This window comes from Lemur catta, chromosome 9, assembly GCF_020740605.2.
Source record: "Lemur catta isolate mLemCat1 chromosome 9, mLemCat1.pri, whole genome shotgun sequence".
NCBI classification, from domain to species: domain Eukaryota; kingdom Metazoa; phylum Chordata; class Mammalia; order Primates; family Lemuridae; genus Lemur; species Lemur catta.
This window is the reverse complement of record NC_059136.1, coordinates 1267382-1280855: the sequence shown is the minus strand read 5'-3', so window position 1 is coordinate 1280855 and position 13474 is coordinate 1267382. Positions and strand designations below refer to the sequence as shown.

Here is a 13474-nt window from a genome sequence, read left to right as displayed (position 1 = left end):
GGCACGGGTGCCGTGACCTCACCACAGCCAGCTCCCCCGGGCCACAGGGTTGTCTCCACTGTCTTAAGAGATTTCTGGGAAAGTGGATTCTACAGACGTCTTTGGAAATTCTGGCAAGAAATGCTTTCACGTGCCCATCGGTCTAGGTCGATTATTTTCTTTGTCCAGGCAGGAGCCCCTCCTTCTTTCCTTCCCTGTGTCGGTCCACCCACCCAGTCTTCACGAAACACACACTGTCAAGTCTGAGCTGTGCACTGGGGTGAGACTGCGGACAGAGTACGCCCCTCGCTCTGGGGGAGTCTAAACAGTAAGTGCGAAACAGGGTCACCTGTGCTAAGAATGCCGTTACCAAGCAACAGCAGCGTAACAGTCACAGAACACAGTGGCACTGGCGACGTACCCCGCGGGCGAGCCACAACCATCCCCGCAGGCGAGCCACAACCATCCCGCAGGTGAGCCACAACCACCACGCATGGAGATGGTCCTGTTTCCTAGAACTCTGTCTTCAAGAAAACATAACCAACTACATACAAAACCAAAACCAAAAAAACAAATAAAAAGACACAGCTTCTAAATTCAGTACAAACCATTCAATACAATTGTTTGCAATGCCTCTTTAGAAAATTCAGAATAATTTCTCAAAAATGATATTTTCTCTGATTATTAATGTCATGTAAGTTTGGAAAATGCAAAAATGAATAGAAAAGAAAAAAGTGTCTAATGATCTATACAGAAACAACAGTGATTCACATTCTATGCATACTTTTTCAATGTATAGGTATACATGATTAATTTATAATTTAAATATAAAATTGGAATTAAGTCCATATTTTATAGTCTGCTATTATTTTTAATACTCCATAGAACTTTTCTTTGTTCTTAAATATCCTTTGAAAGCCTGCCTATTTAATGGCTGTCTAGTATTTTACCACATAGATGCCCCATGCTATTTTTAACCAGTTCTCTATCATTGAAATTTAGATTAATTTGAAATTTTCACAATTATAAGTAATGCTTGAACACACATGTACACATCTGATTAATTCCTTAAAATAAATTCCTAGAAGTGGAATTACTGTATCTTAAGGAACGTACATTTTAAGGCATTTAATATATATTGCCAAATTATTCTATAAAATGTTTATACTAATTTATATTCTCACCAGTAGTACATAAAAGTGTCTACTTTTTTGAACTTTATCAACATTGTTTACTTTATCTTTTCTATTTTTGTCATTTCATAGGTAAGGCGAGATGACATCAAATTGTTTTAACTTATAGTTCTGATTAACAGTGAGGCTGAATTTTTTCCACATGCTTAGTGTGTCTACATATAAAGTTTTAACACCCTGTTCATATACTTTGCTCATTTCTCTCTAGTGAGTTAAAATCTGCCTTCCGGTAACTTTCCTCTTTTGGTCAAAATTGTGCCTCCTGGCACTATCCTAAGTGAGATTAATTCCTCCTTCATATGACACCCCCTCAAATACTTGAAGACAGAAATCATGTCTCACTTTCTCCAAGATAAACACCCTGCCTCCTCCAACCGTTTCTCGTGTGGAAAAGTTTCAAGGGCCATCACTGAAGCCTTGCTGAGCAGTGAGTCCTGCCCTCACCACCCTGTGCACTCACAGTCACAGAGCCACAGGCAACTGTCCCACACGGCTTTGCAGGCTGGATGCAGCCACCTGCCTGCACCGTGGGCCTCAGCTCCTTTCTCCCCGTCACCCACAAGGACGCTAGTGAGAGTCTTGCCTCAATCCTGGCATTTCTCACGTGATATAGGCCTGGTGCTCAAACAAAGTGGTAAGAAAAGGGAACACTTTGAGGCCAGAAGCAGGAAGAGGATTTGCCTGGCATAAAGAGAATGATTAACTAATGCAAATGAAGAATGCATCAAGAAGAATGAGATGGTCACCTGGGAATGGGGTCCCAAGAGGCAGAATATGGCAGTACTGTTATGGGACCCTATGTAGGTTAGGGACCCTTCCTCTGTCCCCAGGGCTGACTTCTCTGAGCACTCTCTTGCAGTCACCTATGCACTCCCTGAAGGACAGGGCTTGCTCGGGGACGGCTTGCTCGAGAGCTGCCAGCACGCGTGCTCGGAGAACTGAGCCCTGCGGGGAATCTCCCTCCCAGCGGTCATGTCTCTCTGCTCTTACTTTCCTCTCCTCAAACAACCTGCTCATGCAAATCTGGCTTCTCAAGTACTTCAAAACCTGACAGGCGCCTGGACGTCAGACGTGAGCACCTGCAGCCCCGCCAAGGAACCACTCGGCATTACTGAATGGCACCTGCTTAAATCGTCAGCTTCCGAGAACGCTCTCGCATTCCCTGGGCCAGGCAGTTCCAGAGCATCGGCAAGACTGTTCCCGGACGTGCAAAGCTGAGTCCAGGCTCTGAACACCGTGGCAGCGTCACCACCCTGTGAGTCCCTGTCCCTGCATCCAGCTGGAGGCCTCTGGAAAACAACATCCTGACAATTTTGTGCATTATGGTCTAAGCACAAAATTTTTTCTCAATGACTGACGTAGATATAGTCATGCATGACATAATGATATTTCGGTCAATGATGAACCACACATACAACGGTGGTCCCATGAAATTATATGCCATACTTTTACTGTACCTCTTCTATGTTTAGAAACACAAATACTTAGCGTCATGTTACAGTTCCCTGCGGTGTTCAGGGCAGGCCTCTGCTCTACACACTGTGCAGTCTGGGTGTGTAGACGGCTGCACCTCCCAGGTCTGCAGAAGTACATTCTATGATGCCCACACGACGACAAAATCTCCTAACAACACGTCCCAGAAGGTATCCCTGTTGTAGGCAATGCATGTCTGTGCGTGCGTGCGTGCGTGTGCGTGTGTGTGTGTGTGTGTGTGTGTGCTTCTACGTATGTAGAAGCAGGATGACCAGGTCCACATCCTGCCTCCACTATGTGTTCACTCACTGTGTGAGTCTAGGCAGGTTATGTCTCTGACTGTGCCTTAGTTTGCTTGTTTATCACATAAAAATAATACCAGTACCTATTCCAAAGGGCTGTTGTGATAATTAAATGAGTTAATGTACCTAGAATATTTATAATCATGTCTCACACACGGTAAGCATTCAGTGCTTGTTACTATTACCAGGTACATTTAAGAACTGCATTAATGTGCTTACTATATTTGTGGACATAGAAAACTCACTTCTAAAACATTTCAAACAGTATCTAGAAATTGCTTTGCTTCCAAAGCACCCACACTGGAGGGAGGCCTTGCGAGCCGGGTCAGAGGCACAGTCTGGCGGGACGGTGCGGCTGCGCTCGCTGTTACAGAGCACGGCCGCGTGAGCATCTCAGCAGAGGAAGGCTCGTGGCAGGCGCGAGAGCTGGCTGGAGACGGGGCTTCGATCATTCTCCTAATATCAGACTCCATCTGTCACTGCCGTAAATAACCCAATGCTAACATAACCCATTGTCCAGCATAGGCAATGTTATATATTAAGTTCAAGCTAGTTTATCTTAGAATTCATCGTTTTTTTCATTCGCTTTCCAATTGCCAAGAGTCTATGAAATATTTTATTTACTCTAAGCATTAAGACGGCACTGGTATTTCTTCAATGTATAATTTTCTATATACTGTGTCCCTTTTTATTCAAATATTTGTTTGTTCACGTGAACTACAGTGGCCTGTGTAGGAATTTACTAAAAGTGTGTATTTTGCCACTTGATTTGTAACAACTATTATTACTATAGCTGCTTCCTCTGTATGTAATGTTTGTAAATTGATTCAAATTTATTTAGTATCATGACTTATTGGAGTAGTCACTGAAATATACTATTGGTATTTGTTTTTATATTACAAAAATATATGTTATAGGCCCTCACTAATCAGTAAATTTGTAGGATTTTGTGGCCAGAATATTTTGTGTGCCATAATTTTTTACAATCTGATTTTTTTTTTTTTTTTGAGACAGAGTCTCACTCTGTTGCCCAGGCTAGAATGCCATGGCGTCAGCCTAGCTCACAGCAACCTCAAACTCCCAGGCTCAAGCAGTCCTTCTGCCTCAGCCTCCTGAGTAGCTAGGACTACAGGCATGCACCACCATGCCCGGCTAATTTTTTCTATATACATTTTTAGTTGTCCAGATAATTTCTTTCTATTTTTAGTGGAGACGAGGTCTCGCTCTTGCTCAGGCTGGTCTCGAACTCCTGACCTTCAGCGATCCTCCCGCCTCTGCCTCCCAGAGTGCTAGGATTATAGGCATGAGCCACCATGCCCGGCCTGTAATCTGATTTTTAATTTTTATGCTTTAACACAAAAATCTATAGATAATAATATAACAAACACCTTGTATCCAAACAGATTTTTTTCTAGCTTTGAGGTACAATTGTGTACAAAAATTGTACATAACAAATGTGTACAATTTGGTGAAACTGGACATATGTATACATTCATGTTACCATCCCTACAACCAAGGAATAAACACATCCACAACACCCAGAAGCTTCCTTTTGTCCCTGTGTTGGTGGTGGGTATTCTCTGTTTTTGTTTCATCTTTGTTTTTCTTGGTGGTAGGAACACTTAACATGAGCGCTACCCTCCTAACAAACGTTCACGTTCACAATAATTATTTTAACTATAGGCACTATGTTGTCCAATAGATCTTTGAGACTTAGTCATCATGGATAACTATAGCTTCTTAAATATACAGATTTAAAACATGTTAACATTCCGCTACATTTACTCTATGTGATTTTTGTCTTAAAGAAATAAAAAATACTCAATGTAGTTGGAGGGCTTCCCGGCCCCATTCCACTTCTTCTCTCCCCAGGGGTAAAAAGAGGTTTATGGCTTTAATAACGACCTGCAGGCTCACAACTCCCGGGGTTCCGTCCTCAGCATGAGCTATCTAATGTGCCACGTGTTTGATCAGCCATCTTGTTTATTGCGCATTTTCATCTTCAGAGTATAGACTTGTGTCTATTTTACGTACTTACCGTGGCAGAGTGACTAGCACACATATTGCAGGTGACCAACAAGTATGTGTCAAATGAATGAATGGATCCACATTTTTAAACTTTACTGCACGTATCTTTAAACAGTGCTTTTCCAAATGCACACAAATGGGCCCCCACACCTTCCTGAGTACCAGGAGCCCCACCAGGTGCTCACAGTGAAAACCCAAAAACAATCCCCCCACCCTCATCTCTGGCAGGGGGAGGGCAAAAATAAACATTTTGAAATATGTGCAGAGCACTCTCCATAACAAAGGGCTACTCCCCAAGCAGTTACCGAATCCCAGCCCAAGGGAGGAGGAGCCAGGAAACACTTTAGAAGGTCACAGCCTCCGGATACAGGTCGGCTGAAAGACTGAGATTTAATCATAAGGTCACGGACACTTCCCTCCCCCCCACTCCCATCACCACACCAACAGGTATCACCGTATGATAACAGTGGGTCACAGCTGAAGAGGGGCCAGGCAGAGACTCTATTTAACAAGCAGCTCTTTGGGAACCCAAAGGTAGGAGGGGAGAAAACCAAGAATATGAAGGGCATTTATAGCCTCTGGCACCTACAGCTACAACAATCATTCAACAGAGCCCAACTCCTAGCAAGATTAACACAAAACCTCACACTAAAGGCCTATTTACCTCATTCCCTACCAGCTGATGCATGTCTGAATTTCAACAAAGAATTACAAGGCATGCTAATAGGCAAGAAAAAACACAGTCGGAAGAGATAAAGTAAGCGTCAGAACTCAGATGTGACAATGATTTTGAAATGGCTAGACAGTGAATTTAAAATAACTGCGATTAATAAGTTAAAAGCTTTAATGAAGACAATATGTAAGAATAAATGGATAATGTAAGCAAAGAGATGGAAACTCTAAGAAAGGATTAAAAGGAAATACTAGAAATCAAAAATGGTGTGACAGAAATGAAGAATGCCTTTAATAGACTCATCAGTAGACTGAACACAGTCAAGGAAAGGATCAGTGAACTTGAAGATCTGTCAGTTGGAAACTTCCCAAACTGAAATGCAAAGAGAAAAAACAATGAAAACAAGAATAAAAAAAAACCAGAACAAAACAACCAAAAACTTTGGTACAATTTCAAAATATATAATATGTGTGTAATCGGAATACCAAAAGATGAAAAACGAGAAAACAGAGAAGAAATATTTGAAAAAATATATCCAAGAATTTTCCAAAATTAATGACAGACACCAAACCACAGATCCAAGAAGTTCACAGAATACCAAGTAGAATAAATAAATTTAGAATTCTATATCAAGTGAAATTATCCTTCAAATGTGAAGAAGAAATAAAGACTTTCCACAAAAAACAAAAACAGAGAATTCATCACCAGTAAAGCTGCCCTGCAAGAAATATTAAAGTAAGTTCCTCAGGAAGATCAACATGGCATAGGTCACTCAGATCTCCATACAGAAAGGAAGAGTGATCTAATAGGCATCTGTTTGTTCAAAGTAATAACAATAACAGTGCATTCGGCGATGACAGCATATGGACAAGTGAAACGAATGAGAGCAACAGTATAAGAGTATAAGGTACCTGCACTACCCATGACATGGTATAATATTATTTGAGCATAGATTTATATTAGCTGTAAAGGTAAACTGCAAACTTATGGCAAATAATAAAAATATTTCAAAAGAAATATAATTGTAGTACTGAGAGAAAAGAAAATGAAATCATATAAAATGCTCAATGAAAACCAGAGAAGGCAAAAGAGGGGGCAAAGAAACAATGAATAAGTGCAATGAATAGAAAACATGGTAGCCATTAATCAAACTATCTCAATAGTCATGATAGATGTGAATGGTCTAAATATATCAATTAAAAGACAGATTGTTAGAGTGGATTAAAAGACTAGACTCAACTATATGTTGTCTACAAGAAACTTTAAATATAAAGAAACAGTTACAAGTCAAAGAATAGAGAAAGATATACCATGCTAACAATAATCAAAAGAAAGCTCGGGAATTTCAGACAAAGCAGAATTCAGAGCAGGGAAAACTGTCAATATGAAGAGGTACATGACACAAAAGGGTCAATGCTCCCAGATGACTTAACAGTGCTTAACACGTATGCACCAAAAACAGAGCCTCAAAACATGTGAGGCAAGAACTAATAGAACAACAAAGAGATATGGACAAAAGCATTATTATAATTGGAGACTTCAACATTCCTCTTTCAGTAATTAATACATCGAGCAGGGAAAAATCAATATGGACACAGTTGCCCTTAATAGCACTCTCAGTCAACTCGCTCTAATTGGTGTTTAAAGAACAGTTCATCCAACAATAGCAGAATACACAGTGTCCTCACGCTGACACTCAGCATTCACTGAGATATACCACATTCTGGGCCATAAAGTGTAAACAAATGGTTTAACATTGTATATATCCTTTTCTTTAAGAACAGGTTTATTGAGATATAATTCACACACCACAAAATTCACCATTTTAAAGTGTACAATTCAGTAGTTTTTAGTATATTTATCTCATTGTGCAATTATTGCCACTACCCAATTTTAGAATACTCATGTCACCCCACAGAGAAACACTGTACCCAGCAGCAGCCACCCCTCATTCTCCCTCCGTGTACCACCCGGAAACCACAAACCTACTTTCCGTCTTGGTGGATCTGTCTATTCTGGACTTTTCACATAAACAAAATCATATAGCACGTGGCCTTTTGTGTCTAGCCTCTTTCACTTAGCATGACATTCTCAAGGTTTGCCCGTATTATGGCCTGTACCAATACCGCATTTACTTTCACGGCTGAATAATATTCCCTTATATGAACACACCACATCTTATCCCTTCATCTGTTGGTGTACAAGTGAGCTGTGTCCACTGTTTGGCCATTATGAATAATTCTGCTATGAATATTCATGTACAAATTTCTTTGTGTACCTATGTTTTCAATTCTTGAGTGTATCGCTAGGAGTGAAAATTGCTGAGTCATATGGTAGCTTTGTGTCTAACACGTTGAGGAACTGCCAGACTGTGTTTCCAGGAGGCGACACTATTTCTCGTTCACACAGCGTGTCAGGGCTCCAGCTTCCCTGCATCCTCACCAACGCTGGTTATCACCTGTCCTTTATTGTAACCAACCTAGTGAGCGTGAGAGATACTGCGCTGCTCTAATGGCTTGGGTATGATTATCATTTCAAATTGCCACTGTCACTCCACTGAGTGCTCTGGTGACAGAACCTAGCAATGAGTCGCTAAGGCTCAGATCACCTTTGCAGAACTAGCTCTTTTTAGAAACCTTTGTTTCAAGTAGCGGGACTGTTTCCAATTACAGAGATCATTATGTTCTAACTATAAAAGAAAATAAGAATATTTTTCTGCCTCTTCCCGTAAGACTACATCTCTGACAGGTACCACGGTTAGGTGTGAGCAGCACCCAGCCTTGGATACAGGTGCGGGTCCACCTACCTGCCGGCGGCCAGGCCTTGATGTAGCCCGTGCAGTGGACGACGGCATACTGGGCTTCTCCCTCCTTCACGGGGCCAAGACCGTTCCTACGGAAGGAACATTTGTGAAGCTATTTTTGTCATTCAAGGGTGAGGCAAGGATTCTGTGACTACTTTGGCATCTAGGCCACTAAGCTCTCTGGTCTGTTTTGTGGTTTCGAATCCTGACTTAACCAACATCCTGTCTTCCCTCCTCCCACGTGGTCTGAAAGCCCCAGATAAATTCCACCCTCCTCCCCATTCTCATCTGGGCCGCGGCCACCCAACCTGTAGGTCCCCGGGTCCTCCCTGCACTTGGCGCCCTCCCCGAGTGGGGCTCCCTAGCTGTCTGCCGGCACAGTCCCTGCACACACCAGAAGGGGGCACTGACCTGAACCTTTTCCTCATGGTGGTGATTCTGTTCAGAGGAAGGTGGTCCAAAGGGGCATTTCCACACCTAAGGTTTGAGAAGTGTGTTAGCAAGAGTGAAGACCAGGCAGGTTTATAAGACACACAGCGCCGCAGTCGAGCAGATGGGCTTTAACTGACGCATGCACGTTTGTGCAGGGGGCACCAATGGCCAGTTTCCCTCTACGGTGTGAAGCAGGCTTGCGCGCCTCTGAATTTTGATTGCCAAAAGGAAGGAGAGTACGACCCACGTAGAAATACACCCTGGAACGGGACAGGGCCCAGCCCAGCAGCCAGAGACCGACAGAAGGACTCTAGGGGAACCTGGCTGTGCTCGGTCTTGAGGATCATTTCAGTGGAACTGGGTGGCTTTCGGGAAACAAGAGAAGTGGATGATGACAGCAATCCTGTCCCCTCCAGCCTGAGCAAAGACACCAACTCAAAACAGATGTTGCTGTTGATGAACAGGAGCCTCTTCTCGGGCATCAGCATCACAGCTGTGGAAACTCCCCACGTCCTCGGCACGGCTCTGGCGCCAGGAAGAACCAGGCCGGGAGCCCTGGTGGCAGAGGGGAGGGTGGGGCAGGATGACAGGTCTTTCTGTGGGTTCCTCCGGGGAGGCAGGGGACGCAAGGTGCCAAATGGCACACTCGGGGAGGGCCTCTCCGCCCTTCAGACACTGAGCGTGTGAAGTCGGCACCGCGGCGGCTCTGACTGCCGCGTGGTACTCGCCCACTCTTTCAGGCGCCTCCACTTCCCAATTGCATCGCAAGTAGCATCTTATATGTCTTAATTCTCAATACAGCAAAGATACGGGTCCTTGGGCAGCTGCCAGCACTAGTGCGATTTGCACAGCAGGCTCAGCCATGACACTGCACCCAGGGACGTGGGCATGGCCCTCTGCCCCTTCTGCCAGACCGTGCCCAGAGCCTGGCGCAGAAGGTTCCAGCAGCTCTTAGCAGATGGCAGTGCCGCCCACCTCTCAGATGAATCCAGGTAACGGGCGGTGGGGGTGGGGGGAGACTGCCTGAAGTTGGCTGATGAGGCAGTGACAGTGGCATTGCAGGCCACTAGTAAAAATGGTACATGATGATTCTTCCGGTTGATTTATTCCTAAGGGAGTGACTTAGGTGACACAATTCAGAATTCACACTGCCGGTGCTCCACCAAACACCCACCAGGCCAGGACGGGCATTTACTGTGGCCCCAAAGCACTGCAGGACGGAGCTGCTGTGACTGACTGCATTAACTGATGGTATTTTGTCCCTAGATGGACGCTGATGCCAAAGGAGCAAAAAAATCACTGCAGCAGGCTCCTCGCTCCCACCTTTCCCTTTCCCCGCAGGTTTGCTCTCCGCACAGCACGGGAGCAACTTGTTCTCAAAAAAAAAAAAAAAAAAAAAACGAAAGTAAAGAAAGAAAAAAAAGGAAAAATGTCACTCAGAACATGTAACTGACGACGGTCCTGCTGCCAGCTTGCCCTGAGCTAAGCAGGGTGGGGCCAGACAGCCTGGGGGACCCAACCCCCCAACCACGCAGCCTTCAGCCTGGGGGACCCAACCCTCCGTCCACGCAGCCTTCAGCCTGGGGGACCCAACCCTCCGTCCACGCAGCCTGTAGCACCATCCTGCAGCCCAAGGCAGGGGCTGGAGGGGGTTTCATCTGTGCCTTCTGGGAGAATCCCAGACGCCCGGCCGGGAGAGAGCCGCCCAGAGGAAAGAGCAGCCACGCTCAGACCCCTGCAGGGCCACTTCCTGTGAGGGACAGCAGAGGGCCTTGGCCGGCACCACTGGCCCAGCGGGAGTGGGAGCGGCAGGTCCTCCCTCAGCACCGGCAGCCTCGGTCTGCGGGGGATTAACCAGCCTCTCGGTGAAGATGTTGTCTAACAAAGTGCAGTTGCTTTAAAAGATTACTTTGAGTGAGGGAAATGTGTCCTTATTGCAAAGCATCTGTTGTCTGGAACCTCCTGGTACCAACACAGACCTGGGCAGCAAGTCATGGTCCCCGGCAAATGATGAGGCAGGAGTGACGCTGGCGGCTGTCCCCCTGCGTCTGGTGATCGGTCCCCTGGCCTCACGTCTAGGCCTCAGCAGCAGCTTCTGGCAGTGGATCCCTCCTTCCTTCCAGAAGCATCCCTCGCCCCCTCTGGCTCCCCTCCCGCCTGCCTGGGGCTCCCCTGCTGGCTCTTCCCGCCGCCCAGGGCCCAGTCCTCTGGCCCTCCCGTTCCGCACCCTCCTCCCAGGTGAGCTCCCACGTCCCTGTCTCCAGGCTTTAGATACCGATCCTATCATCAGTGCCGAGTCCCGGCTCCAGTCCCAGCCCCTCCCTTGGATTCCACAATGACAGGTCCACCCGACACGTCCACCTGACACGTCCACTTGTCTACACGTCCAGCCGTCAGATAGGCATCTCGGTCTTAACATTCCTGACTCCAAACCAGCTCCCCCGGCAACCTCCCCCCTCAGGAAATGGCGACTGCGCTTCTCCAGTCCGGCGTCAAAGCCTCAGACTCCTCTCTCCTCCCACGCCCGCCTCTGCGGTCGCGGGACCTGAGCGCCGTCCACCTCAGCCGCTGTCACCGCGTTCTCCCCGCAACTCCGGCCGCAGCCTCCTCACTCCCACCCTCGTCCTGCCCGGCAGGCTCACTCTCTGCACAGCACCAGAGCAATTTTCTAAAAATGCCGTTCAGAACGTGTAACTCTCACAGTCAAACTCCAGCGACCTCCCATCTCATCCAGGGTGAAAGCTGAAGTCTAGTGAAGTCAGCGAGATCTGACACCTCCTGCCGGCCACCTCGTCCTAAGCATTCCTGCCCCCCGTGCCCCACTCTCTCTGCTTTGGAGACAGTGACCGCTCTTCATTCCCCGAACACGCCCATGACATTCCTGCCCCAGGGCCTCGCACCTGCTACTCCTCCAGCGGGTGCTGGACATTCCCAGACACTCCCGCCTCGTCCACTTCCTTCCCTTCCCGCCTCGGCTCAGAAGTCACCTTGTCAACCAGGCCTCCCCCACCACCCTCCGTCCACGACACCTGCTACTTCCGACGCCTCTCACATGTTCTGTTTTGCCTCCACAGCGCTCACTACCACCTGACGCCCATATCGTCACCTGGTACTTTGGTCTGTCCTATGTCCCCCAACGGAAATGAAGTTCCAGGAGGGCAGGGACCTGTCTGATTTCACACCAACTGCCCAGAACCTGGAAGAGCACCCTGCATGGTGGGTCCTCAGCTTGAGTTTGTTGAACAACCGAATAATTGAGCACACGAATGCACAGCAGCGTTACCACCTGTCACTGCTTCGTGAACTCCACAGCCCAGACCGACTTGACCCTGCCTCCCGCACCGGCCACCTTGCAGCTGACGCCATCTGTCCCTCTGGGCCACGGGGTTGGAACCCTCAGGGTGAACTGGATTTGACGATCCAAGATCCTGGCTCTCTCCTCTCTGAGGACACAGCTAAATCCCCTGATGACTCCAAAGCTCAGTCCCTCCTGCATTTCCCCAACAGCGACGTATAAACCAAACAGGGCAGAGCACAGTGCGAGACGCCAGGCAGGCTCAGAGAGGTGTAAGTCAGAGCCTCCGTCCTTGGGGTGTTACAATTCACTCATACAGCCAAGACACTGACACTCGAAGTATCAATCAGCACCTGGCACTGTGGCTCACGCCTGTAGTCCCAGCACTCTGGGAGGCCGAAGTGGCAGGATTGCCTGAGCTCAGGAGTTCGAGACAGGTTGAGCAAGAGCAAGACCTCAGCTCTACTAAAAATAGAAAATATCAGCCGGGCATTGTGGCATGTGCCTGTAGGCCCAGCTACTCGGGAGGCTGAGGCAGGAGGATCGCTTGAGCCCAGGAGTTTGAGGGTGCTGTGAGCTAGGCTGACGCCACGGCACTCACTCTAGCCTGGGCAACAGAGTGAGACTTTGTCTCAAAAAAAAAAAAAAAAAAAAAATGAGCAACACAACACAGACCAATTAAAAATGTATGAGTTGTCACAGGAAATGTAAGAATAAGTGTAAAATCAGTCGGTCTGAATGTAAAAGACGGTGAGAACTGTGGAACTCTCGAGAGGCTGGGCAGAAAGTCCAGAGACCGTGGACAAGCGGGTGCAGACCGGGCATGGGCAGAAAGGGCGGGAAGGCAGACACGGAGGGACGGGAGCAAGAGAGCTGGGGTCCTGCCCAGACCAAGGAGCCCGAACAGTCACACGCCAAGGTCAAGAAGATGAAGTCACTGGAGGGAAACCGAGTCGGCACATGCGACCCCAGCAGCCAGGCAGGGCTTTTACTGGGGGCAGAGGGGAGCAAAGCACACAGTGACGGCCCAGCGCTCGCCCGGACAGACCTCATCCTGCAGATGAACGAGCGCCGCGAGCCCATGCACATCCTCATGGACGACTGCTGCCCTTCCTTCTTCACCGTCCCCGTCTTCAGGTCCAGGATGCGGCCTAAGGGACAGAGAAGGACATTCGTGTGAGCTTCTGCCTTGGACGGGGACACAGAGCAGGGGGGTGGGGGAGAGCCTTCTGCAAATGCTCTGCCACATGAGGACAAGCGGGGCTGTGCAAACTGTGTATTTCTTGGAATTCCCAA

General features: G+C 47.3%; 1 protein-coding gene across 15 annotated transcripts in view; it reads right to left on the bottom strand.

Moving 5' to 3' along the window:
• The window catches only part of ARNT2 (aryl hydrocarbon receptor nuclear translocator 2), a 226548-nt gene that overhangs the window by 60355 nt on the left and 152719 nt on the right, over positions 1 to 13474 (bottom strand). For all 15 annotated transcript variants that reach the window (XM_045561390.1, XM_045561391.1, XM_045561389.1 and 12 more), the window contains 3 exons: positions 13227 to 13329; positions 8863 to 8928; positions 8455 to 8540 (listed from right to left, as the gene is read on the bottom strand). In XM_045561390.1, coding sequence (XP_045417346.1) covers positions 8455 to 8540; positions 8863 to 8928; positions 13227 to 13329 — 255 coding nt within the window. The remainder of the gene's footprint in view (positions 1 to 8454; positions 8541 to 8862; positions 8929 to 13226; positions 13330 to 13474) is intronic.